At 36.4% G+C, this 27,005-nt stretch overlaps 2 protein-coding genes across 2 annotated transcripts in view; both read right to left on the reverse strand.

Annotated features, from left to right (window-relative positions):
* LOC115456055 overlaps positions 1-27,005 on the reverse strand; it is a 232,470-nt gene that overhangs the window by 106,134 nt on the left and 99,331 nt on the right. The gene's annotated exons all lie outside the window — the stretch shown is intronic.
* Positions 8,516-10,142, reverse strand: LOC115450235 (lipase 1). The gene has a single exon (XM_030178231.1). It carries the CDS (start codon positions 10,136-10,138, stop codon positions 8,954-8,956), a length of 1,185 nt encoding a protein of 394 aa, XP_030034091.1. The 5' UTR covers positions 10,139-10,142; the 3' UTR covers positions 8,516-8,953.

Raw genomic sequence — 27,005 nt, forward strand, 5'->3', positions numbered from 1 at the left:
CCCCAGGAAGGGTCACTGATGTCTTACAAACTCCTTTTGCAGAAAAATATGTGATAAGTATGACTTCTAAGGAGATATTGCCGAAACAATTCCGAATGGCGAAACTTCTTCAAGCTGAGAACTTTCAGAATATTGTTAAAATTGCCTACAAAGGACCATATCGAGTATTCATACATTTTGGAGACAAGTTAAATGCTGAAAAATGTTGAACCATGAGAAATTTACGACAATGGGTTACAAATGCCACATGACTAATGAGGTAACCATTTCATATGGTATAGTGCGGAACGTGGACTTAGATTTTGATGAAAAAGAAGCTATGGAAGTTTTAAAATGTGAACAAGAAATTGTTTCTTTTAAAAGATTGAAAAGTTTATCTGGAGAAGGCAAATGGGTAGACTGCGAGACAGTACGACTGGGTATAAAAGGTTCTACTTTACCCCCGTATGTCTTCGGATACGGGTGTCGGTTTAAAGTGGAACCGTACACATTTCCAGTAAGCCAGTGTTCTGGCTGTTGGAAATTCGGTCACCTAATACGAGCTTGCCCGGAGAATAAAATCTTATGCCCCAAATGTGGAGAAAAACATAAGAATTGTGATACTAATACCTTTAAATGTATTAACTGTAAAGGTCCACATATGGCTCTGTTTAAGGGATGCCCAATGTTCGTAAAGGAAAAGAGATAAGGAGTATAATGAGTAGCAAAAACTGCACATATCAAAAGCGCTAGTAATATATCTGGAGGAGAAGAAGACAACTGACACGGAAACGGAAGAACTAGAACAAAATAGGAAGTACAATCACGTAGTTACTCAAAATCAAACGTACAAAAATGTACTTATCACAAATGCGATTGTGCACGCTGAAGAGATGGAAACATCTAATGATTCTGAAAAAATCGACAAAGTTGGGAAAGAGGATACATCGCATAGATCCCAAAGTGAGATAAACGAGAAAAAGAAACGAAAACCTAAGTTAACAAAAGAAAAAGAAGCCGACAAGAAATTAGTAGAAGTTTCAGAATCGGAAATAGAAATTCCAGAATATACACAAAATGATAATCAGGGATATTACAGCAAATTGAAGGAGACGTCTGATTACAATTTTACAACAAACATTTTACCGAAATTAATACAGAAAGTGGAGGCCATTTTGAAATCAGACAAAGGTTTTATAGAAAAGTTTAGTAGTGTGTGTAGTGTGATTTTTGAAGAGTGTGTACGATGTTTAGTTATATATTTCAAAAAAGAAAGTTTGTTAAGCAGAATTGTCACGTTCATGAGTAACAATGGATAACGTCCAAAAACAGTGTTGTTTGACAATAATGCAGTGGAATGCACAGAGCTTGAGATCCAAATTATTAGAGTTTGAGCTTTATCTTTTACAAGATAAGGTGCATATTGCCTTGATTTCAGAGACATGGTTACACACAGAATTACAGTTGCGGATTAGTGGGTACAACATATTTCGAAAAGACCGAAATGATGGATATGGCGGAATAGCTATAGTGATACACAATTCCATCAAAGCTAAGGTATGTAATGTCATTCACCAGAATCAGGGTATAGAAATATTAGGTATTGAATTAATGAACTGTGGTTGTCTAAAAAATATAATTTTGGTGTATTGCCCCCCTGCGGTACGGACTGTTCAATCAGATTGGGATTCGATATTCTCCTTATTTCGACACAGTTGTTTAGTTGCTGGCGATTTCAATGCACATCATACTACATGGTCCTCCAATAATAACTCGCGTGGTAGGCAAATATATGATGCGGCGATAGAATTCAACTATGTTTCTCTCAATAATAACCAATCTACAAGAATTAAATGGATCAACAATAACTGTCAGAGCTCCTCCCCAGATATTTCTTTTGCTGCAGCAAATATAGCAATTAATTTTGATTGGAGCGTGACAAGTGAAAATTTAGGCAGTGACCATATCTTTATTAAAATGAAATTGAACTATCAGGACGTTTTAAAATTTTCCAGAAAACGAAATATAAAGTTAGCGAATTGGAAAAAATACTCTTCTTATATTAATGATAATATTATCTATCCTACTAAAGAGACTTGTGTACAAAAATTATATGAAACATTAATTAATGTTATACAATCCGCAGCTGACAAGAGTATCCCTATGACTAAAATATGTAACAATCCTGCGAGTAACTTCAAACCAAAACCTTACTGGAACCCTTCCTTATCGAAATTAGTGGCCGAGCGACGCCTTGCTTTAGCGAGTTTTAGAAAAAATCCTATCCCTAATAATTTAAAAATACTTGAAGAAAAAATCAAAACCTCTAAAATAGCCATAAATCGGGCTAAGTTATTAGGTTGGCAAAAAATGTGCAACAGTGTTAACGAGTCTGTATCAGCCGCCAACATGTGGAGGCGTTTACGTTGGATGAAAGGTTATAGATCTCAAAAAGTCGTAATAGATAAAGTGGATAAAGAAATTTTATTATGTAGTCTTGCACCAGATTTTGTCGTACCATGTAAGCCGACCTTTAGATCGAGGAATGAGAGGGTAGAAGCGAATTTTTCTTTAAGCGAAATGTGTCACTGCATTAAGAAACACGATACGGCGCCAGGTAAGGATGAAATTACTTATTCAATGATTTACAATTTGCCTATTAATGGAAAATACTATTTATTGTATCTATATAATAGAATTATACAGACTGGGGTTGTACCAAATCACTGGCGAGACATCACTATTGTTCCTATTCCAAAGTATGGTGGCACTGATAATCAGCCCGTTAAATTGAGACCTATATCATTAATATGTTGTCTGTGTAAAGTATTTAATTCTATGATCGCGAGACGTGTTGAATGGTTTATTGAAAAGAATGACGTGCTATCGCCGTTTACAACCGGTTTTCGCCGTGGACAGTCGTGCATTGATTGTTTAGTTCGCTTAGTGACTCAAATTCAATTAGGTTTTACAAACAATATACCCACAATTGCATGTTTTCTTGATATTGATAATGCTTATAATAATGTTCTAGTGGAGAAAACAACCACCATATTAGACAGTCTTGGTATTGGAAAATTAATATGCGAATACCTCTGGAACTTTCTGAGCTATCGGTGTTTAGAAATAAAAGATGATTGTGGTGTCACGTTAAAAAGGTATACCAGTAAAGGATTAGCACAAGGCGACCCGTTATCGCCTCTTTTATTTAACATAACGACTTCTTCGATTTGTAGGGAAATAAAGGCTGTATATATTTGTCAATATGCTGACGACTTTGTTCTTTATAGTAGTAGTAAAAATATATCAACGAGTATAGACAAAATCCAAAACGCTTTAACAATATTAGTAGATATACTTCTCTCCTTAGGACTGCAATTATCAACTTCAAAATCAAAGTTTTGTATTTTTAGTAGAGGACAAATAAAACAACAGTTGCAAATAGAAGTTAATCAATGCCAAATTCAATCTGTTCAGTCGTATAAATACTTAGGTGTATGGCTTGATAGTTCCTTACGGTGGAGAAAACATATAAATATAACGGTTGATAAAGCACAAAGATTTATTAATTTGTTAAAGGTTATGTCGGGTACTTCATGGGGAATTCATCCTGTTCATCTACGTAGAATATATATATCATTAGTAAGAAGTAGGTTAGATTATGCTTCTTTTTTATTTGATAATAGTGCGAAAGTTCATTGTAATAAATTGGATAGGGTTCAGAATCAGGCAATGCGCATAGTTGGAGGGTTTATAAGAAGTACACCCATTCATGTGATGGAAAGCGAGCTCTGTGTACCGCCACTGCATATTAGAAGGAAATACTTAGGTTTAAAGTACTGTTTAAAGGCTAGATCCTGGAAGGACAACGTTACGGTCAATCTTTTAACGCATTTGTATTCTTTTAGACACAACATTTTTTGGAACAATAGAAAGAAGCCCTTATTGGCGACGACTATTGCGGAAGTTTATTTAGATGATATACATTCTTCTTCTCCTTTAACTATGTTTTCAATGGAAACGTGGGCTACTAATATTGTTTCTAATGATACAATAGTATTCAAGATGGACTGTTTAAAAGAGCCTAAAAAATTACAGGAACTTAATTTGTTAAAAAGTAATGTAATAGAAGAACTCAATAACAAATATTTAGGATGGCGGGTCATTTATACAGATGGTGCCAAAAGCAATAATGGCCGAGGAGCTGCCTTCTATGATCCATCTGTAAAACAATGTGACCAAACTTATCTAAATTGTTTTAAAATTAATTCTAGTATCAGTATAATGTCGTTGGAACTTATTGCTATATCTGAAGCACTTCGGTACTGCAGCAGTCTTGGTCAAAGGAACACAGTAATTTGCTCCGACAGTAGAAGCGCGTTGCAGCATATTGCTCGATGCGCCTCTGGTATCAGAGGTGTATCGATAGCATACACAGTACTTTCCCAACTTTTTTGATTTTTTACTCGGAAAGGCGGAGTCATCAGATTGCAATGGGTCCCAGCGCATATTGGATTAAAAGGTAATGAGGAAGCTGATAAGCTGGCTAAAAAAGGTATATTAGAGGGAAGAGAATTTGACATTTTACCCGATTATTCAGAATTACTACCAAAATATAAAGTAAATTGTTACCAGCTTTGGAAAGAATATTTTAATATTAGATCATTGGAAAAGGGTATCTGGTATAAGTCCATTCAATGTGAGCCTCCTCATATACCGTGGTTTAGTAATATAATGCTGTCTAGAAAGCTGGTTGTATTAGCACACAGGTTGAGATCAGGACACATGCCCCTAAACAAATTTTTATATATGATGCGAAAAAGTGAAACACCGAATTGTTTAACCTGCGGGACTGTTGAAGATATACATCATATAATGGTCGAATGTGTTCGCTTCCAACATGAGAGACAAAAGCTTATGGAAACATATGGTTTAAAAAGATATGACATAGGCAGTTATCACAAAATTTTAGTTGATCCATCATCGAAGGCAGCGGTGGATTTGTTTAAATTTGTAGCCTTATATTAGTTAATACAATAATAATAATACTATATAACTACTACAATATGCTGATTTTGTTATGTTAATTCTTAATGTAATGCATGTTTGTATTAGACTAAGAATATATTATGGGACTGATATGTACACAACTAGTACAAAAATCCCTTAAATAAATTAAAAAAAAAAAAAAAAAAAAACTATAAGCAACTTGTTTTGTCACAGTTGTTACATAAGCAGAACCGTTAAGAAAATCAATTTTGCAAGGTTAGTAGGTTCTCGGAGGTTCTCGTAGAGTCCTCGGAGGTTCTCGTAGAGTCCTCGGAGGTTCTCGTAGAGTCCTCGGAGGTTCTCGTAGAGTTCTCGGAGGTTCTCGTAGAGTCCTCGGAGGTTCTCGTAGAGTTCTCAGAGGTCCATCCCACTTCTGATGTCGGAGTGAAACTATTTACTTGGTTATTTTTTTACGTGACCGGTAAAGTATCACCGGTCTATATTTATTCAGACAGTTATTGAAACACTTATTTACTTCAATAACAATTTACTGCATAGTAACACTAGCGGAATACACAATGTGCTCGGTTCGAGCGTGAAACAAGACTGCTGAAGACTACTACTAGAGTCGTACAAGACTCCAACCAGACTCAACCAACACTCGTACAAGACTCCAACCAGACTCAACCAACACTCGTACAAGACTGAGCTCTCGTCGTTCGGCCGGTCCTTATATTGGCAACAGTCGACCTCCCTCCTTTTCTAATACTTCCTCGATGTAATAATAGATGGCGCCACTATCGCTCCGGAAATTCACCAGTGCTGCGGCGACATATACTGTTTGGTAGAAGAAAATATTGTTTAAAAATACATTTAAACTATTTATACTATCTGTTTCTAGCGGCTTTGTCTGCATGAAAAAGTTTTGTGGAATAAAAGCCCTGCTATGTTTTTTTTATACTTACACAGCCTAAGATGTTTTTATTACATTGATACGTTGTCCGAGCTCAATACTGGCAAGACGAAAGTAAGGTAATTGCCCGACTTAACAGCCAATGAGCGTGCGGCACTAACGTTGTTACGTAACTGTCGATGTATATATATCCTTTTCTAACGAATGTCTGCTGCATCTTTTTATTCCTTCTTCGAGCCAATTTGTAATTATGTGTACAGGTACGTGAATATAGCAAATAGTGCGCCGTTTTTATGTGCCATTTTGTTAGTGTATGACGTGTCTATTTGTAAAACGTCATTGTACACTGCAGTGTTCCTACTGCACCTGATGGTAAATAGAGGCGGGTTCAGTAGAATGTCGAATGATGAGAGATGAGTGCCCTCGGCAGCACAATTATGCCGGCCTGTTAGAACCGGATATACACAGGCTGACCCCAGAACGCGAATTACTTACGTGGGCCAATATGGTAGGTTTTAACACCTTGTGTACGGTGGTCGCTATCCGGGCGAATATAAAATATATTTTAACAGCAGCATAACTTACTTCGGGTTAAAAATATTCAGTTCCAGGACATGCTCTTTCTGTATGTCGTTGTGTCAAAATCCATTTAGCTATTTCTACGTGTACTTCTAACATCTAAACATATTCACAAACTTTCACATTTATAATATCATTGAAGTAGATAATTTCAAAAGCAGCTCGTCACAAGGAACTATCGTGTTAGGCTTTCTACTAAATACATTATTCAATTCATCGAACACATTAATCCACTAGCATTACTGTATAGAGTTTCTTAACATATCTTTTAGACGTGCAAAACATCGTACATTTTGTTCGAACTCTTGGAAACAACCCTTAATTATCGATATCCCCAGACCGTTAAAACAAGAATAGCTGTAATTTAACGAATGGCTTAATTACAGGTTGAGTTACGGCTTTGTTTCGCCCTCGGTTTAGATGCCATTATTATCTAATGGTATATATTAATGTCTAGATTTCAGTGTTTTGGCTGCGTGTGGCATAATGGCGCTCATAACGCGGGAAATGGCTGACTCAGTGATATTTTTGAGGTTATGACTGTACCGTGTGCGTGTCTTCTATCTGGGTAACTATTTCTGCGGCTAAAAAACGTGTTATTATTATATTCTTGTTAATACAGTTCTTAGCATTTCAAGGGATTTTTAAATAAACGCCTTACAAATTGTAAACTGCAATTTGACATAAACTCCAAGTTTCGTAGACAAAATATTTCAAGTAGGCTAATGATGCGGCCCTAATGGTAATTAATATTGATAAAACTAACTTTCTAATATTTATAAACAGACAAGACGCATTATTTATGGACAAGGCATAATTAAAATTTAGTGTACTTCGACCCAGTAAACAGCCTTCACAAAGACGATGAGCAAAGTGCGTATTCGGCAACAATATTTATTGCTATTGTTTTTCTATCAGGCGTTACGCTCGAGGTGGTTTAATATCATATAGAAAAACGAAAGTAACAGTCAGAAAATATCTTTAAATACACCAATAAACAACAATACTGCAAAAAATATGGTTATGGCTTATTTTTGTTTTTTACAACGGTAATGGTTAGACTTTTTGTACATTTTTTTCTTAGCATTTTTAAGATTTTACAATCTCGGTCTAGTAACGCATATACGTGTTAAGAACGCGGTGGTGCCAGTTTGGATCGCAGGTCAGATAACACTATAAATGTTTTACACTATTTAGCTATGGAAGTAGTAAGAAGAATGGAAGGAACCCGACACAACATAAGGTTACAATATTATGCATTAATGCAGTCTGCAAATCGTTCTAGTAATAATTAGATTCTACATAAATTTTAAACAAAAGGTAAACAATCGGATTATAAATATCCTTTGCCACTGGGGGAGAGTAAAATAGGCAGCCAGTCTTAAAAATTAAACCGAATTGATTTTATAACATGATTAAAAAAATATCATGGGCCATTCCATATCGAAGAGAAGGTCAAGCCCAGGTCCTAATTATTAATTTTACATTGTTTTCTGCAATATCTACAGTATTAAATTTATAAAACTGAAATCCGAATAAACAAAATGGAAAACTTGAAAAAGACACAATTTAAAAAATGTATTAACTATTAATTAAAAGACTTTTTAACAAAATTAAACCAGCGATAAATTATTTTGGTGGAAACCTCCGTCTATACGTCTATACGTCTGTGGTTGTGAATACTATTTGGTCAGTTTTAAAAAGCTACATAATAGGTAGGTACGTAATATATTAGATTTAATATTTACTGTCGCACCATTTTTCGTGTGTCCGAAATATAAACTCTAATAAAAGCCGTTTTCATAGCGGTTTGAGTTTTTTTACATTTAATTTTTGAACAGACTTGGCGGAGTATCGCTCGCGGCGGTCAATGAACCGACACAGGAAAGAGGCTCAGGCTTCGAGAGCCTCATATTTACGTGACATTTATTATTAGAAATGTTACGCGAAATTCGACCGTAAACAATATTCTTTACGGTTTAAATTTTGTTTGATTTGTGAAGCGACAGAATATAATTTTACATACAAACTAAATATCTTAATGCAACATGGAAATAAACAAAAACTTTGCGTTTCTAGTTGGGTTATCTATGAATCTTTTCTATTTTGAAAAGCACACACATTCACGTCTTTTATCCCCGAAAGGGTAAGCAGAAAAGCAATTGCTTCACCCACTTTCCGCCGTATGTATTTCATCCTATGACGAAAAGAGTGAGCCAATCGCCATATTGGGATCAAATTCTAGACTCTAGACTGAAAAGGCTACTCTATTTTGAAAAGGGATTAACAAAATTATTGTTTAACTGTTAGTCGTGTATTTTGTACAAAAGTCAGCACCTACGTAGCGATTAAACATTTTTAACAACAATATCTAACTAAACTACCTGCCATAAATATTTAAGTCGCACCAACACAGACTCACACCAACACAGTTCACATATGTACCAAAGTCACATTCTAACATAAGCACAAAAATGTACTAAATACGCACACTCACAAACTAAACATGGATAAATATTTATTGATCTTTGGGAACACCAATCGTTTTGTATTCTTGCTATAGTTCATGTCCAGGTGACTCCAGTGCGGATCCTTTATGACGTAACTTTCGAGGACCACGGGAAGCTTCTGCAAGCCCCATTCAACATCCTTTATATCTACTATGCCATCGTTCTTCCCGTATATAGCCACCACTGGTACATTCACCGCTTCAAAATTGTATTTTGGTGGTAGAACACTCCCGTATCTTTGAAGGTTCTCTTCTCCATAGTCGAATTTAATAAACTCCTCATTTTTCATCGCCTGCCCAAACCTCACCATGTTCTTCACAGAAGTGCCTGATGGAAAGTGAGTTACCAATGTCCTGATTGTCTCCTCAGTTACCATAGGCTTGTGTAACTGATACACTGCATCCAACATCTCCTTGAATATAGTACAGAATATAATCAATTCTGGAATGTTGCAGAAGAAGCTGAGTATCTCTTGGGTCAGTGTGCCTCGAGTAAAGACCTCGTGGATGCCAACACTGCGTAAAATTGGCCCGTAGTCCAAAGAGCCTTCAGTCACTAATCTAAACAATGGAGATCTGGTATTCTTATGTCTCATGGAAGGAGAAAGAGCTATGATAACATTAACTTTGCTGCAATAATGTGATCTTTCAGAACACGTCATAAAGAGGGCACCTGCTCCCTGCGAGAATCCGATGTAGTTTAGCTTCTTAGCGCCGGTCTGTTGCAGAACATAATCCACCATAGCAGGCACGTCGTAAAGACCGATTTCGTCTGTACTGAAGTCCCAGAAGGCAGGGTCTTCAGGCCGCAGGTGGGTGTGGGCTCGTGAGTAATAATTCCCTCTTACATTGCCCAGCCAAAGGTCATATCCAGCTGCTGCGATGAGATAACCCAGCCCAGCATCCGGCCCGGAGTCTATCCAACAGTCAGCGCTCTGCAGAAGTCCGTGCACCAGTAAAGTCGGTGTCCCCCTGTTCTTGCCCAAACGGAACAGGGTCAGCAGATATCCATCTTCAGTGAGGACTGAATGGGTCTCCGATTGGTATCCATTTCTTGCTACAGCCTCAGTGAAGTTCAGCGTGACCCCATTACTAGAATGTTGACGTGCGGCGGGAATCGAACACGCTGATACAAGCACGAGGACTAAGAGCGTGCGTCCCGGCTGCATTACTCACAATGATTCAAATACGTACGCGCGGCATATTTTTGATACAAGTTTCTGTACGCGAGCAAGAACACAAAACCTGTTTCAACAGTTTTATAGCAAGGATAGAAAATATTGTATCTAAACGTGATTACTTTATTGAGTGTATTTTCCTTTTGTTGAATCGTTGTAGCACTGGATTTTGTATTTGTAATTTTGAAAATATATTTATGGGATTCAAAATGAATTTATTACACAATCATGTATTAGTAAATTGCTTCTAAACAAGTACTTAACAAATTGAATATTCAATTCTCTCATTAACTACTCGTGTTGCAATTTACGATGACAAATAACAAAAAGAATCAACTTGAATAATTTATATCGTACTAGTTTATGCTCGCGGTAACAACCGCGAGAAAGTTTTTCCTAGAAAAAAATCCCGTTATATATTTTCCCAAGATAAAATGTAGCTTATGTCCTTCCTAGAGACTTACCCCCTTATTCATAAATGTTTTTTATCTAAGGACGAAGTAAAGCTGTGATAACAAGCCTGTTTCTCAGTGCCCAACGGCACTGAGAAATAGACATAGGACCGTTGTGATTGGCTATTATTGTTGTATCTCAATATTAGCCAATCACAACGGCCATATGTCTATGCACTGAGAAGACTGCCATGCCGTCAGCATTGAGAAACAGACTTGTTATCACAGCTTTACTTGGTCGTTCGATAAAAAACGTCTATGAATAAGGGGGTTATACTATATTCATACCAATTTTTATCGAAATCGGTTAAGCGGTTCAGTTTTAAAAATGTAACAAACAGACAGAGTAACTTTCGCATTTACAATATGAGTATGGATTATCAAACCTGCATTGCATTAGCAAAAAGCATATCTGATACCAAATGATTACCAAATAGACAATTGCATCACAAATATAATAACATCTATAAATGGTAGAGCCAGTCGACACAATTATGCCGGCTTGTTGGAACCGGATATACACAGGCTGAACCCGGAACGCGACACGCTTATGTGGTCATGGCTGGTTTTACACCTTCTGCGCGGTGGTCGCTATCCGTGTGGCTATAGAATATATCCTACCACCAGCGAAAGTGAATTGTTTCTTCTTATTCCGTGGCAGTGGCACTACTTCGGTTCAATCATAAACTGTAAGCTGAGGGGTGATCATCGCTCGTCAGTCGACATTCTACTGGACCGCACTCCACTTACCATCAGATACAGTGGGGTCACTTGGCCATGCTCGTATAAAAAGGTGTCCCTTGTCAGATGTATGTCATTGAGCTAACAACACAACTGTATTACAACATTGTATGTAAATATTTACGATTTTTACGACTGGCTAATTAATAAATATGAAGTTTTAATTACCCAATTAGTCGCTTTGCTGTTAGAAACGTGGATAAACTGTTTCCCCTATATTACATTTGCTTTACTATAACCTTATATTCGAATTTAAATAAATAATAATAAATTAAAAAAAACTACCGGTGGCAGATCTCTCAAATGAAATGATTTATTTGAATCTGTAAAATGTTATACATTATTTAGATTCCGTCAATATTAACTCTACCACCAGTTCGGAAAGCAGTTTTCACCAGAGAAGAACGGGCAAGAAACTCTGGTGTTGCTCTTTTCAATGAAAGAATCAACCTGGGGCCTTATTCTCGATCCCGCACGTTATTTTGACAGTGCGTAACAAGCACGTAACACAACCCATCATGTTTAGGACTATAGAAATTTGGCTTAAAGAATACCATTCCACGCACATTTCTCGAAGATAACATGACACGGCCGCGTTACGCGTTTACACTATCATACAGAATAAGGGCCCTGGGTAGATACCACCGTAATGTCTATTTCTGTCAAGCAGCAGTGTGTAGACACTATTGTGTTCCGGTTTGAAGGACTTTGTAGCCAGTGTAACTACTGGACATAATAAGACTTAACATCTCACGTCTCAGGATGGCGAGCGCAGTGGAATACCAAACAATACTTTGTAATTCAATGTGTTGCACGGAGTTTCAACTGTTTACGGGCGGTCATATCGCTTACCACCAGGCGAACAGAAAGCTCGTCTCGTCATTCAAAGAAAAAAAATTGTCTGCCATCTGCCTGACGTTTACCCCAGCTTTAGAACTAGATCTGAGCACATCGCTTTAATTATTATTATTACTTTTACACGCACACTTTTATCCCCGAAGGGTTAGTTAAAGATGCAACTGGTGTCCACTTTTCACCGTGAGTCTTTCATGATGTGATGCTATAATAATAAGAATATCAGCCCTGGGGCCTTATTCTCTATCCCGCACGTTATTTTGACAGTGCGTAACAAGCACGTAACACAACGCGTCATGTTTAGGACTATAGAAATTTGGCTTACAGAATACCGTTCCACGCACATTTCTCGAAGATAACATGACACGGCCGCGTTACGCGTTTACACTATCATACAGAATAAGGGCCCTGTATTGTAAATTGTATCACTGTTGGGCACGGGCCTCCTCTACTACTGAGAGGGAATAGGCCTTAGTCCACTACGCTAGCCTTGTGAAGGTTGGTAGATTTCACACACCCTCGAAAATTTCTAATAGAGAATTTCTCAGGTATGCAGGTTTCCCCACGAGGTTTTCCTTCACCGTTAAAGCGAACGATAAATTCACAAAGAATACACACATGATTTTAGAAAAGTCAGAGGTGTGTGCCCTTGGGATTTGAACCTGCGGACATTCGTCTTGGCAGTCCGTTCCACAACCAACTAGGCTATCGCCGCTTCCTTCTCTTCTTCTCGCTTTATGTGATGTTATACTTACTGCCTATATACTTTATATTATGAATAAACGGTGTAATATTTCAAAACAAAAACATTGTATATCGCAAAGGAAGTCCCCTGTCGCCCGCACCACCACACGTAAATATGCTAATACCACGACCTGCTTTCTAAGACACGAGTTAACATATTCATGCGGCGTGGACTACTTCTGTCTTATTGTTTTATTTAACAAATGGAACGCCTGACGGAAGTTCGCCATCGCCAATTTTTTAAACGACTTCAAAAAAAAAGTTCTCAATTCTATAATAAAAAAAATAAATACTGAGCATTACTAGACTTAACTTCTAATATTTCAGAATGCCGCAGGGGTACGCAGTGTTTTAAAATTCAAAGTTCGGTTGATACACCGCACTTGAAATCGTATAGTTTAGCGTATTAATAAATCAAACTCACCTTTGAGTAGAATCTCAAGTAGACATTTAATTTATTAAACTATTCAATAAACAAAGCTTAAGTTATTATTAAAAAGTTGTTCTGAGGCGAATCAGCATTGTTTCGCGGCCAATTTCAACATAGATCAGCCAGGTATGCAGGAAGTGTTATAGTGCACAAGTGTGTGCAATACACAGGTGCTCTCTCTGTTCCCTCACTCTCATGGTACGGTGAGACGGCAATCCAACATGACCGGAGAGAAATCAAGTGCACGACCAATGGCTTTACTTGCTTTGTGAGGAATATCACACCGCCAACTTGGTGACTTCGAGCTGCGCCTGAATTATAATTTTTAGGATAGAAAAACGCTATCACAATGATTTTGCGCTGACTGAAACTTCGAGCCCAAAACAGCGCGATAATCGTACTTGTACTGCGTACGCATTATAACTACGCCACTGAAGCAGTAAACAAATTATTATTATACTTACAAACTCGCTACCATATTTTTATAAGACGGGAAATAATATAAGGCAGCAAGGATGACCTCTTTTTTACCTTGACAAATATTTTGAGTATATTTTTAAAGGAGACGGGATTTACCTTCATCGTATTATGTAAGCAAGGCTCCGCGCATACTTCATTTAACTTTTCAAGATATAATACTAAATACGCATGGGCTAATTCCCATTTCCCTCGAAATAATCTCAAATCAACAATTCGTCTGGTTCTCTATGTTCATTAAAATTACGAATATTGATGTAATATTCTCGAATGTTGTATTTTCACTAACAATGGATGTAAAATTCGAATAAAGCTCTAATCAGAGTAGCAAAATGTTGACATAAAAAATCATAAACAGTACGCGTGGCGTTCCGTTTCACGTCAGTATAGCAATTTTTAATAGCATATGATATTTTATAATAAAAAATATTTATGGAAAATTATGTTTAAATGCGTAAGGTATTACAAGAAATATAGTATATGTATTAAGTATAATTATAACCCATATATTGAGACGACCATTACGAGAATGTTTAAAAATAAGTTAATAATTTAATTGCCAATTATCAAGGTTTGCAGTAATGAAACGCAGTGTGTGACAGGAACTCAGTCGGTGCGTTTGCACGTAATTATATCGTATCAGATAATTATCAATTCACAAGCCGGCTTATTAATAATATTATGTACTAGCTTTTGCTCGCGGCTTCATCCGCGTGAAGAAGATTTCCGGGATAATTATTTTTTCCGACTTGATGTGTATCGTTATATTATGACCAAATTACACAAAAATATTATGTGTTATTCTCATCTATAACCAATATTACTGTAAAGTTTCATCCAAATCCGTTCAATAGTTTTTTTTGAGAGAACAAACATACATACATCCATTCTCACAAACTTTCGTATTTATAATATTAGTGTAATATATAAGTCATCATCATCAGCCGCAGGATGTCCACTGCTGAACATGGACTTATATAAAAAATACATATTCATTTAAAGTTATCATTGTTCCTCAAAAACAAGTTTTTGGACGTTATCGCTGTTTTTCGTATTGCTAGAGGAGGGACCCTCTTTCTGCTATATTTAATCTTCGAAAAAGCATGTGTCCTGACCAGACACCACCTTAGTTCGACGTTCGATGTCCATTTGAATTCGATATTTACGTTTCAATGTTCTCCACTAATTGAACTAATTCGAGCATTCAACGTTCGAGAAATGTCTGGCCCAAGAAGCTCAAAATAAACCAAACATAATTTCATTGATATTTTTTTTTCGTATGCTATATGGCCAGGATTGTTCCACTGGGTAGCGTATTGCTGTGGCCCTGGTATTTCTATAGACTATGGGCGGCCTGTAACACCATCAGACAGACTGCTTTCCCATTGATTTATATGAAACATTTGTTTTCAATAAATTTTGTTGAGAGCATGAAACGGAATTTGACAGCTAAGTACAGCCATTTTCTATTGGATAAAATAAATTTCGTGTGCGTAGCGTGTTCAATATATAAACAAACATAGTAAAACCTCAGGCTCAGCGATTTAGTTATAAAAAAATAAATAAAATTCCTCTGTCAACGACCTAAATTGTCATTGTAAATTGAATATCCGGTATTCTGTAAAATGCAATTTTTTCTCATACCGACAAACAGGTAGTATTGTAGATACTATTTACATTTTAACTCGTTTTGCTCACAGCCTCGCCTGCGTATTTTACTGTGTTCAAATACTAAAGTAGGCATTGTGTTTATGTATTTATTTATTATGTCTACTCTTTGAGTCTACTGTTGATACACTATTATATCTACAATAAATATAGAAAATAATTATAAGAAATGTTAGAATTAAGTACACGGCTAAGTTGCAGAAGGTAGTAAATATTATGAAATATTAATATTATGAAATTTACTTGAACCTGTAAAATGAACACTATGTAGATTCCATCAATATTAACTCTACGACCAGTTGGGAAAGCAGTTTTCACCAGAGAAGAACGGGCAAGAAACTCTGGTGTTGCTCTTTTCAAAATCAATTTAAGGTATAAACTACAGTACACGATACAGAGAAGAAAAGAGCTTTTTATTGTTGTTTAGAGCAGTTCATTTATACTCCCAAAATAGTTTTTCAGAATATCACTTGACTAGTGAACGAGTTGTTTAATACAAATAATTTATGTATAAAAGATAAATGAACTATATTCTGACCTTCGTTTAAAATAGTTGTTTTATATAAACAGAAATTATTAACAACCGCTTCCGGTTAAAAAAGATTCAACGACCTCGTCAAGGATAATTCCGCAGTCTACAATTATTACGTAAGTCATCAGATGTATACTCTGATTGACTTATCAATTTTAAAAATAAACTAAATAACTACATGAAACTCCGTTCAGCAGCTTCGGAGATGTGACTTAACAAACAAACAGATAGAAATAATTCTAAATATAGTTAATTTGTCATTGACTGCCTCGGTGGCGTAATTATACTGCATGCGGAGTACGCCAGCGCTCTGAGGTCCTGAGTTCGAATCCCGACTCGGCCAAAGTAAATACTTGGGGTTTTCTGCGCAGTATCAGCCCGGAGTCAGAAATTTGTGCCCGATATGGCGATAGGGTCGCCCCTATCACATCATGGGACGGAACACACTTGGCGCAAAGTGGGTGCCATGGTTGCGCTTCTGCATACCCCTTCGGGGATAAAATGCGTGAATATGTTTGCATTGTTGCCATTGCTTTCTGATCAATAGCGCCTACCAACAAGGCAGCAACTGCTCTACAAGGAGTTACAATCAATTGTCGCAAAATTGGTCTAAAACCTAATTCCCTAAAAAGCAAGACAAAAAACACTCATAAATTAAAAGAACAGCTACATCATTTCAGGTCGATTTCTGACCCAAATCCGTCTTTCAAAAGAAACACAAAAGAAAAGTTGGTTCCATCGGCATTGTAAGATTTTCTGTTAAATTAAAATCGCGTCAATCAAACTATTAAATGCAATTATCATTAACATGACTTAGTAAAAATATCAACTTGTACTATACTGTCCACTGCTGGGCACGGCTCCTCTACTGAGAAGATTGGGTGTTAGTCCATCACGCTACCTTATTGAGAGTTACCAAACTACATACTTTCCAAATTCTTATAGAAGTTCTTAGTATTATAAACAACTAGTTTGTAATTATAAAAAATGCGTTACCTTCTGCCGTTACTAAATACATATTTGACAAAAATACGTTGTCATTTAATTATTATTATAAAAAGATCATTTTCGGTCACAAAATACATTAATTCATTATTCCGTTTTTTAGTAGTGTCCATTAATCAATTCCAATTTGATCGTTTTTGTCTCAGGTTTTTATTATGTCTTATTGTCATTCATTTAATAATTGTTTCTTATGCAGAATTTAAATTTAAGGATAAACTTGAACTAACGATAACTTTGTCATCTATACTTCTATGTCTTAAAACTATTATTTAAACCTGAAGTGTTTGTTTATTTGATCGCGTCAATCTCAGGAACTACTGGTTCGAATTGAAAAAATCTTTTAGTTTTAGATAGCTTATTTATCGAGAAAGGCTATTTAACATCACGCTATGGCCAAAAGGAGCGGATCACAAATGAAAAAATAAAATTAAAAAGTGGTGTAACCACTTTTTAGTAATGTTTATCAAAGATTCTGAAAGAGAACGCTTTAAAACCAATCAGGGATAGTGTCAGAGAAAATTAGTGATTGTTAGTCCGATGCAACATCGAAATAAACTGTATCTTCATTTCAAATTGACAGTTAAATAACAAAAATATAGTTACGTACACTAACTTACTGAGACAGACGTGTTAAATAGTTCTAATGACTCGGAAAACAAGAAAAATCAGTAAAACTCTATCAACATTATCAGAGTTTGAACCCCGATCCGCGCGGGGCGGGTCATCGGACTATCGATCCGCCACATCTGGGTCAACGTGCTGACAATGCATATCTCGCTGATACTAATGGTTTTGTAATCTGCTTGCAGGTCCGAACGTCTTGGGACACGGTGTAAATTGGATATAATGTAAAGAACTTTGTTGGTTGTAAAGAAAAAATGTTGTTGAAATTAAACTATTTTTCGGGATTTTACTGCGGTTTTTTTTACTTTCTCCCGACGTTTCGAAGACTGCTGCCTTCATGATTACGGAAGATTGAGGTGTCGGTCATCCGAAAAGTCATAGTTACAATATATACGTACATTTTATAATTGTATAATACTTTTATTTCAATGTCTAACATTCGCGTAAATATAAGAAATTATTACGCAAAAGTTGTAGTTATAAAAAATTTTGTAGTTGAGAAATATTAAAATTAATACATTAATGGATACAATGATTTGTTATCTGATAGTTACATAAAGGTCGAGGATGTCATTCAATATTGACCTTACGTGATTAAACAAAGAAATTATTTCAAATTTCGAATCCTAAAAAAGTTTAACAAAATGAATCTAGCTTAGTTGAATTTAGAACTCAATCCTTATTTATGACTGGCCGCATGACATTCTATTACAAAAAAACAACAAAAAAGAAACAAATATGAGTCGAAAAATAGCCCGTGGGTTAAAATACAAACTACTATCAGTAGATACCTTAAACTCAGCCGTAATTTATTTTTAGAATAATCCCAACATTATATTTAAACTCTAGTGTGATCAGGTGTAGTCGCTTTTAACAAAAAAAGAAATACCCAAAACAATTCAAAACAAGAAACTTCTGGACGCAAATGGATCCTTCCCGAAATAACTTAAATCCAACTTCGAACACTTAAAACTCCTAAAATAGGCCACCGAATCTGACTCAGCAAGTTCCAAACTTAATGTTAAAGCTTGCATATTTTATTATTAGGCTGTGTCCGTGATTGGACTTATAGACGTCTCGTCGATATCTTTGACTCAGAAGGTTACCAAAGATTCCTACGGCAGATTGGTCAAACCCGCAAATTCTTGTTTTTTTTTAAATACGAGAAGAGCTTGCTGTTTGCCTGATGGTAAGCGATACGACCGCCCGTAAACAATAGATACACCATCCAACACATTGAATAACAAATTATTATTTAGTATTCCACTGCGCTCGCCATCCTGAGACATGAGATGTAAAATTTTATTATGTCCAGTAGTTGCACTAACTACAATGTCCTTCAACACCGGAACACAACAGTAACTACACACTGCTGGCGGCAGAAATGGACATTGCGGTGGTACCTACCCAGGCGGACTCTCACATATGAGATACCTACCTCCAGTAGGTTTTTTTAAAGTACAAGGAATAAGTCCCATATTATTTTACAACATTTGCGAGGATTTTTATTCTCCTGGTCAGGAAATTATTATTTTGATTTTACAATTAACACATCGTTACCTGTTGGTATAACTTATTGAGCCTAAGCACAGAAAAAAAATATTTAAATATTGCTTTATAAAAAGCTCGCAACGAACACTCTAAGCTCAAAGCTCATCGAATTACACCCACTCAGAGAACAAAAGCCTTCGAGAGTGGCGGCTGATGCAATCATCGTGGTTTAGCTAATATCATTCTTTATTCACTTATTAACTTTACGCGCCGTTTTATCCGTCTATTTCACTTTTCTGTGATGAAATATAAACTATATTTTCCTATGAAAAGTGTTTTAAATGTATGATTTATAATGTATTTTTTAAATGGCGTGAATAAACAAATATACTCATCAATTTAAAATGTAAGCTTTTTGTAACTAGTATATTTAAAATCCAACTTAATTTGTATTCTTTAATTTTATACGATTAATATTAACACGATCCGTCAATTTCATATTTATGCGCATTAATTTAAATTTTATGTAATATTTTCCGCATATAATGTGTAACAAATGGTTATACACTACCAAAGTCATATATTTTTTCATCATAATAGTATTGCAAACTAGCGCTGGTGGAATAATTAGATAATTAAAAATATAAGCTAATTGGTAAGGTATGAATTGAAGAAAAAAGTTTCAAATCATAATCGTCAACTTCAAATGAGACTCAAATTGCAATTTTCACTCTCGAGGGATGATCGTCTCTCGTCAGTCGACATTCTATTGGACCCAACTCCACTTACCATCATATAAAAATACCATATAAAATAATAAACAGTGGAATAGTCTGCCTCAGATATCAAGAATATAATTCTCACATACTCGACATTTATATCTAATAAATATAATAATAATATCAGCCCTGTATTATATACTTGCCCACTGCTGAGCACAGCGTCCTCTACTACTGAGAGACTTCACACACCTTCGAAACTCCTATAGAGAACTTCTCAGATGTGCAGGTTTCCTCACGATGTTTTCCTTAACCGTTAAAGCGAACTATAAATTCACAAAGAATACACACATGATGTTAGAAAAGTCAGAGGTGTGTGCCCTTGGGATTTGAGCCTGCGGACATTCGTTTTGGCAGTTCGTTCCACACCCAACTAGGCTATCGCCGATTATATCGAATAAAATAGTGCATTGACCATTGCACCAGTAAGTAACTCTTGGCGCTATAATTAGATAAACCTGTTGAATTAAAAAAACAGATGCTCAAAATTTTTGCGTAAAATCCGGGTGAAGTCGCATAAGACTTGATTTAAATAACAGTTTTCTAGTACATTTAGTTATTAAGTATTAGACGAAAAATATTACTCGATGAGAATTACACCCCACTTTCCATATTTCTCGAAATTACGTGCATTGCTATAATTAAGAATAACATCTTGACGAACCTATTTTTTTTTTACTTAGATAAATTCGTTTACGGATTTCTACGACTTGCTAGTATAAACCGTTCTACCGACCAAAACCCCGCCATTCGACTCTCCCTTATATTAAAGGTTGCGGGGTGAACAAGTACAAACGCAACCCGCACAGGAGTCGGCTTCTGGAATCCTGATGAACCTGAAAGTTTTGAAACTCCAAAGTACGTCAGCAAGCTTAGTGCAATAACAAGTAATACCTCCAAGACACCAATTTTTATTAGAACAAAATTTCAAAGTTAAAATATACCGTATTTTTGTATCGGCCGGATACAAAGTTTCCGGAGTAGACGGTGCGAAATTATAGAGAAAAAGGTCGTGCGGTGACCAAGATTTCGGAGAAATTTGGATAATGTTAGTGTATATTATTATATTATAAACAATTACTAAGAAACTTTTATATACTGGCAACACTATCACTGATATTTTGTTATTTTTTAAGTCTGGTCTCCCTTCTTGTTTCCGACCACTGTAATGGTAGTATGTCTTCTTTATAATAAAAAAGTTATCTTTAATTATACTTTGTTTTTCACTGCATTCCAACAGATAATATAGACAATTTTATAAAACAAATCAAACGCACATCCTGCTTTTTATTCGCGAAGGGGTAGACACGAGCTGCAACTAGGGCACCGGTTTTACACCATGTGTGTTCCGTCCCATGATGTGATAGCAGGCGGGCCTATCACCATGTCAAGCACAAATTGCGGGCTAATATTGAGAAGAAAAACCCAATATCACTTTGCACGCCCTGGGATCAACCTGCGACGTCGAAACGGTGGCGGACCGCGCACCCAACACAACTATGCCATCGAGGCATTCAATTTACCAGCAGTCAATTTAACTTACTGTAATTTCACTATATATATTATTTTTATGATAATTTATGTTAAAAGTTATAAACATAACTTTAATTTATATGTTATATAAATTTATTAGGTATTTCTCGCGCATTCGCAGCCCTAAAAATATTTTCCGAAACAAACATCACATTCTTATGTATTTTTACAAAGTAAAAGTATTGTTAATGACAATCCAGAAGCCGTGGCCGAGAAACTATTCTACAATCATTAACGCTAATAGGCAACAAAAATCCTATGGACGAGACATATTCCTATCGGTAATTTATCGCTAAGATATGTAATTTTCAAAATCGCGTTGGTGTTAACGATTGTAGAATGGTATTTTGACTACGGTGCTAAACTTACTTTAACTATCAGCTTCTCCATTTATTTATTTATTTAACACTTCATATACAAAGCGTATGAAGGAGGACTTACTGCCATAGGCATCCCCTACCATCCAACCTTAGGGTGGTGCAGAGATAATCATGAAGTGCATGAAAGGAAGGTTGAAAATTCTAAATATTTAAAAATCAAATAATAAATATATGTACATTTACTACTAACACACAAACCTATTCAGAAACTTTAGATTTATAATATAGAATAACAGGTTATTTCGTGGGTGGTGTGGCCACCGCGCGATCTGACCCGATTAGCGTTACGTAAAGCGATGTCGGATCTGTCACGTCACGTCGGCCGACATTTCTACAAATGTTATATTGTAGCTTAACTTGCAAACTCGAAAAATAACTCTATTTTGCTGTTCTTTTTATTAAATTGGGTCTGAAATATTTTTTTGTAATGCGAGGGGGCAGTGGATAAGGGTATATAGTCCGATTCCTGCACGCTTACCTTTATGTGAATTTCTGTAGAATCTAATTATCATTAGAACGATTTGCAGACCACATTTATGTATATTAGTACCTATATGTTTTGTCGGGTTCTCTTTTGGAAAATTTCTTTCGCCAGTGCAAGGGTGCCCTGGTGTTAAGTATTCTGTCACAATGTAGTATAAATATCAATCAAAGATACACATTTTGACTCTCAAAAATCGCATTAATATCTGTTTAGGCACTACGCAGACGTTAACTCAGGGGCCTTTCAAGTATTACGTAACGTAATTTTTGAAGATTTTTGATCTCCCCACCCATGGAACGCGCCGTAAAGTTTTCCAGTACTCCCCCCCCTCCTCCAAAAGTTACGTAACTCTAAATTTACATTTTGTTTCTAATATTCACAATTATTTAACGCAAAATACCGGAAAGTCGCTAAAATAAAAAAAAAACAATTTTACATAACCCTTTGCACGAAAACCCCTGTAACGCATCGTAACGTTTTACAAGCAAAAATTGCGTTACGTAATACTTGAACGGCCCGACATCGCTGAGAAACACTATACTACAATAGAACTAACAGTTACTTCAACAACTATTCATTGCAGTGTTTCCCGGCAGCGAAATAACGTCTGTGCCAACCCTTCAATCGTCATCATCAGCCACATAAAGTCCACTGCTGAACATAGGCCTCCACTACAAATTTCCAGACGGACCTGTCGAAAGCGGCTTGCATCCAGCGAAGAACCTTACTAAAATACAAAAAAAAAACAGTTTTATATTTATTGAGATTTTCATTTGACGCGGATGTATAGGAGATGGCTGAAGTCGATAGCCTGTGGATCCAATTATTAGATGTACCGAGCGGCAGACGCTCATTGATTTGCACTAGGGATGAGATGGGACCGACTGATTCCGATACCCAAACTATTATATTCGCTTTTACTATTGTAGACTGAATGTTTCGGCTTCCTTAGTTGATTGGCGGGTAATAAAATGACCGCAAGATGGCGGGTCTTGAGAAAACAGCGTATGTTGTACAGCCGGAATAAAATTGATTAAGAGGAGTTTATTTCATCCTGTGTTCCCGACCCTTCATATCAATATTATAATGCGAATGTCTGTCCTTTATATAGGACTTCACAGTTTAACCGCTAAACAAAGAAAGAATCATTTATTCGCACAAGATACTGGAACGCATACAAGCATTTATAACAAGATACAAAATAAGATGCGGCCAACGCGCATCCCATGACTGCCGAAAAGGTTTCAATTCAACATAAATGCTAAGCAAGATGTGTCTGGCGCTAGTTTCCTACTGAAACCTTCACTAAGTGACTAACGGATTGTAATTGATGATAAAAAATAGACTTCCACGGTGACGTAGTTAAATTACGGTAGATATGATTGCAAAACTCAGGTCTCGCGATTGATCCCCGGATCGGGCTGTAAGAACGGCTAGGCTGCTTTTTATCTCAGGAAAGTATACAGTGGGACTTTTAACCCAAAAAACTTTTTCACACAGGCAAAACCACGAGCGATTCCTAAATTAGAACAATTGTTACTATTTAATTCCGCCTGTATAATAATCCTTTCGCGGAACAACTCTCACTGTTTTTTATAGGACAGATATATCTCAATTCTTTACTTGTGTGGCAAATATCATCTAAATCCGTCCAGTCAGCGGTTACTTCGAACAAACTTTGGCATTTATGTCAATAGAGATTAAGATTGTAGACTTAAAAACGTTTTTACTGGAGCGAATCGGGAAGGTAAATCACTGGCTTCCTATTACAAGGTCTTATGTTAATTTTTACTTATATTGCAAAAATAAGATTAAAAATTATCCTGGTGGTAAAAGTGTTAAGACTAATTCATCGTTCATGGTTTATTGGAAATTTGCACTAAAACATATTTAGAATCATGTGCTATATATGATTTAATTTGCACATCAAATATAATAAAGAACTTTGTAATAATGAGCCAGTGAAATATGTACGTACACAGTACGGATCTATCAATTTACTTCAAGATTTTAGAAGGAACATTTCACCTTGAATGTAATATCATTAAGTCCTACAGAAGTACTAGGCAACACACATACGATTTTGATTCCACAGCGCCGTCTCTATTGAGACGTTCCCGAGTGGCTCAAGACGTCACAAGAGTTGGCTTCAGATACGCAAATATTTGTATTAATTTGTACCGAATTTGTGAGTCAACAAATATTCCAGCCTTATTTGTACAAAACACACACGCTACTGTTGAAGTGTATTTTGATAAACACAGAATAACGTAGGTTTGTAAAAAAAAACTACTGGATTGATTTGAATTATTTTTAATAGACTCAAAAAAGGAGTAGGTTCTCAATTCTTTAACTGGTGGTAGGCCTCTCATATGTGAGAGTCCGTCTGGGTAGGTACCAACCACTGCAATATCTATTTCAGCTGCCAAGCAGCAGTGTGTAGTCACTGTTATGTTCCGGTTTGAAGGACATTGTAGCCAGTGTAACTACTGGACGTAATAATACTTAACATCTCATGTCTCAAGATGGCGAGCGCAGTGGAATACCAAACAATACTTTGTTATTGAAGGTGTTAGATGTTGTTTTTACCGTTCGCTTACCATCAGGCAAACGGCAAGCGATTTACATCATTCAAAACAAATAAAAAACAAAAGCGGCATGCATTCTCAGAACTTTGTCACTTATTAACAGACTAGCTTTTGCCCGCGGCTCCACCCGCGTTATAAAGTTTTTCAGGCTAAAGTTTTCCGTTATAAAAGTAGTAGTTTCCTGGGGGCCTATGTTCTTCCCAGGGTCTCAAACTGTCTCCATACCAAATTTCATCTTAATACGGTGGGTAGTTTTTGAGTTTAACACGTTTAGGCAGACAGATGCAGCGGGGGACTTTGTTTTATAATATATTTTTTAGAACTTTTTAAGAGGAACAATCCCGTCATACATCATTGTTGCATAACTTTAACTGTTTACGCAGCGCACGCAACGGACGCTCTCAAAACTAATAAATTGTCCCCTTTTTTGCAACATGTTTCATTACTGCTCCGCTCCTATTGGTCATAGCGTGATGATATATAACTTAGAGCCCTCCACAAACAAAGGGCTATTCAACACAAAAATATTTTTTCTGTTCGAATCGGTAGTTCCTGAGATTAGCCATTACTGCTCCGCTCCTATTGGGTATAGCGTGATGATATATAGCCTATAGCACTCCACGAACAAAGGGCTATCAAACGCAAAAAGAATTTTTCAGTTTGGACCGGTAGTTCCTGAGATTAGCGCGTTCAAACAAACAAACTCTTCAGCTTTATATAATAGTATAGATTTAGATTATTATTTTTTGTTTGAAGGGATACATACTTCCAGATTGGTCCCATAGAAATATCTGAAATCTGTTTAGTAGTTTGGTGTTTTAAACGAATTAACTGAACTAAGTATGCAGTAAAGCGCGGATAACTGTTGCGCGACATATGCGACAATAAATTGGGGCAACAAGCTGATTTCAAATATTATAGAATATATAGCACACCTCAATATACCCTAATCTATATATATAAAAATGAATCCCTATTTCCCTTGGTCACGCCATCACGCGTGAACGGCTGGACCGATTTCTATATTTGTTTTTTGTTGTGTTTGTTATTGTCAGGAGAAGGATCTTATGAAAGAAAAATTAAAAAATTGCGCGTAAAATTAGATAATTTAAGAAAACTTAACGACAATATTAATTTTACGTAACTGTTAGTGGTTTGAAATAACTGTCAGCGATTGACAGAATGCGCGCTGCAAATTCATAGTTAAGACGGGACAACCACTGTCCGGTCAACTAGTTTAACATAAATATCGAATATAATATGTATGTCACAACTCTACCTACCCTCAAAAGCCGAGATGCGATCCAAACTTTACCAAGTGACCTCAATTACTGAAGACTGGGAAATAGCCAAGACCGAGGCAACGCCGGATGTCGCCGGCGCCGAAGGAAATAGCGTGGAAATACAATGTTACCAGTCTCCACCGACACTTGCATAAGCCTCTTCGGCTTATATTGTTAGGAATCAGAAGTATAAATTTAAAGAAATAAACTCTAACCCTCTTATTTATAGACGTTTTTTATCTAAGGACGGAGCAAGCGGTGATAATAAGTCTGTTTCTTAGTGCTGACGGCATGGCAGCCTTCGCAGTGCGTAGACGTAGGACCGTTGTGATTGGCTAATATTGAGTCCAATACTTGTTATCACAACTTTACTCCGTCCTTAGATAAAAAACGTCTATGAATAAGGGGGTAAGAATGTCTCAGTGGCGTGGAAGGGTGCGACTACAGGGATCCATTTTTACGTCCTAAATGGCGGATCGGGCATTGCTATAAGCATAATGATCGATTATTTTACATGAATGTTAGACATGGAAATTAAATTTTGATTTTATCGCGGTTTCATTTTCTCTCCATACAATATTGAAAATTTTGTACAAGATACAAAATGTTAAAACCTGCTATTGTTGCCCACGTAAATGTGTCACATTCCCGCCTCAGCCTTTGTATGTCCGGTTTTAACAAGCCGGCATAATTGTGTCGACTGCAAAGGGGTAATCAATTCTCGTCAGTCGGCATTCTATTGGACCCCACTCCACTTACCATCATGTGCAATGGCGTCACTTTGCGGTGTCA

This window comes from Manduca sexta, chromosome 4 (assembly GCF_014839805.1).
Source record: "Manduca sexta isolate Smith_Timp_Sample1 chromosome 4, JHU_Msex_v1.0, whole genome shotgun sequence".
Taxonomy (NCBI): domain Eukaryota; kingdom Metazoa; phylum Arthropoda; class Insecta; order Lepidoptera; family Sphingidae; genus Manduca; species Manduca sexta.

Bases quoted from the DNA above. Each gene is read 5' to 3' on its own strand.
- LOC115450235 (XM_030178231.1), bottom strand. From the start codon at position 10,138: ATGCAGCCGGGACGCACGCTCTTAGTCCTCGTGCTTGTATCAGCGTGT.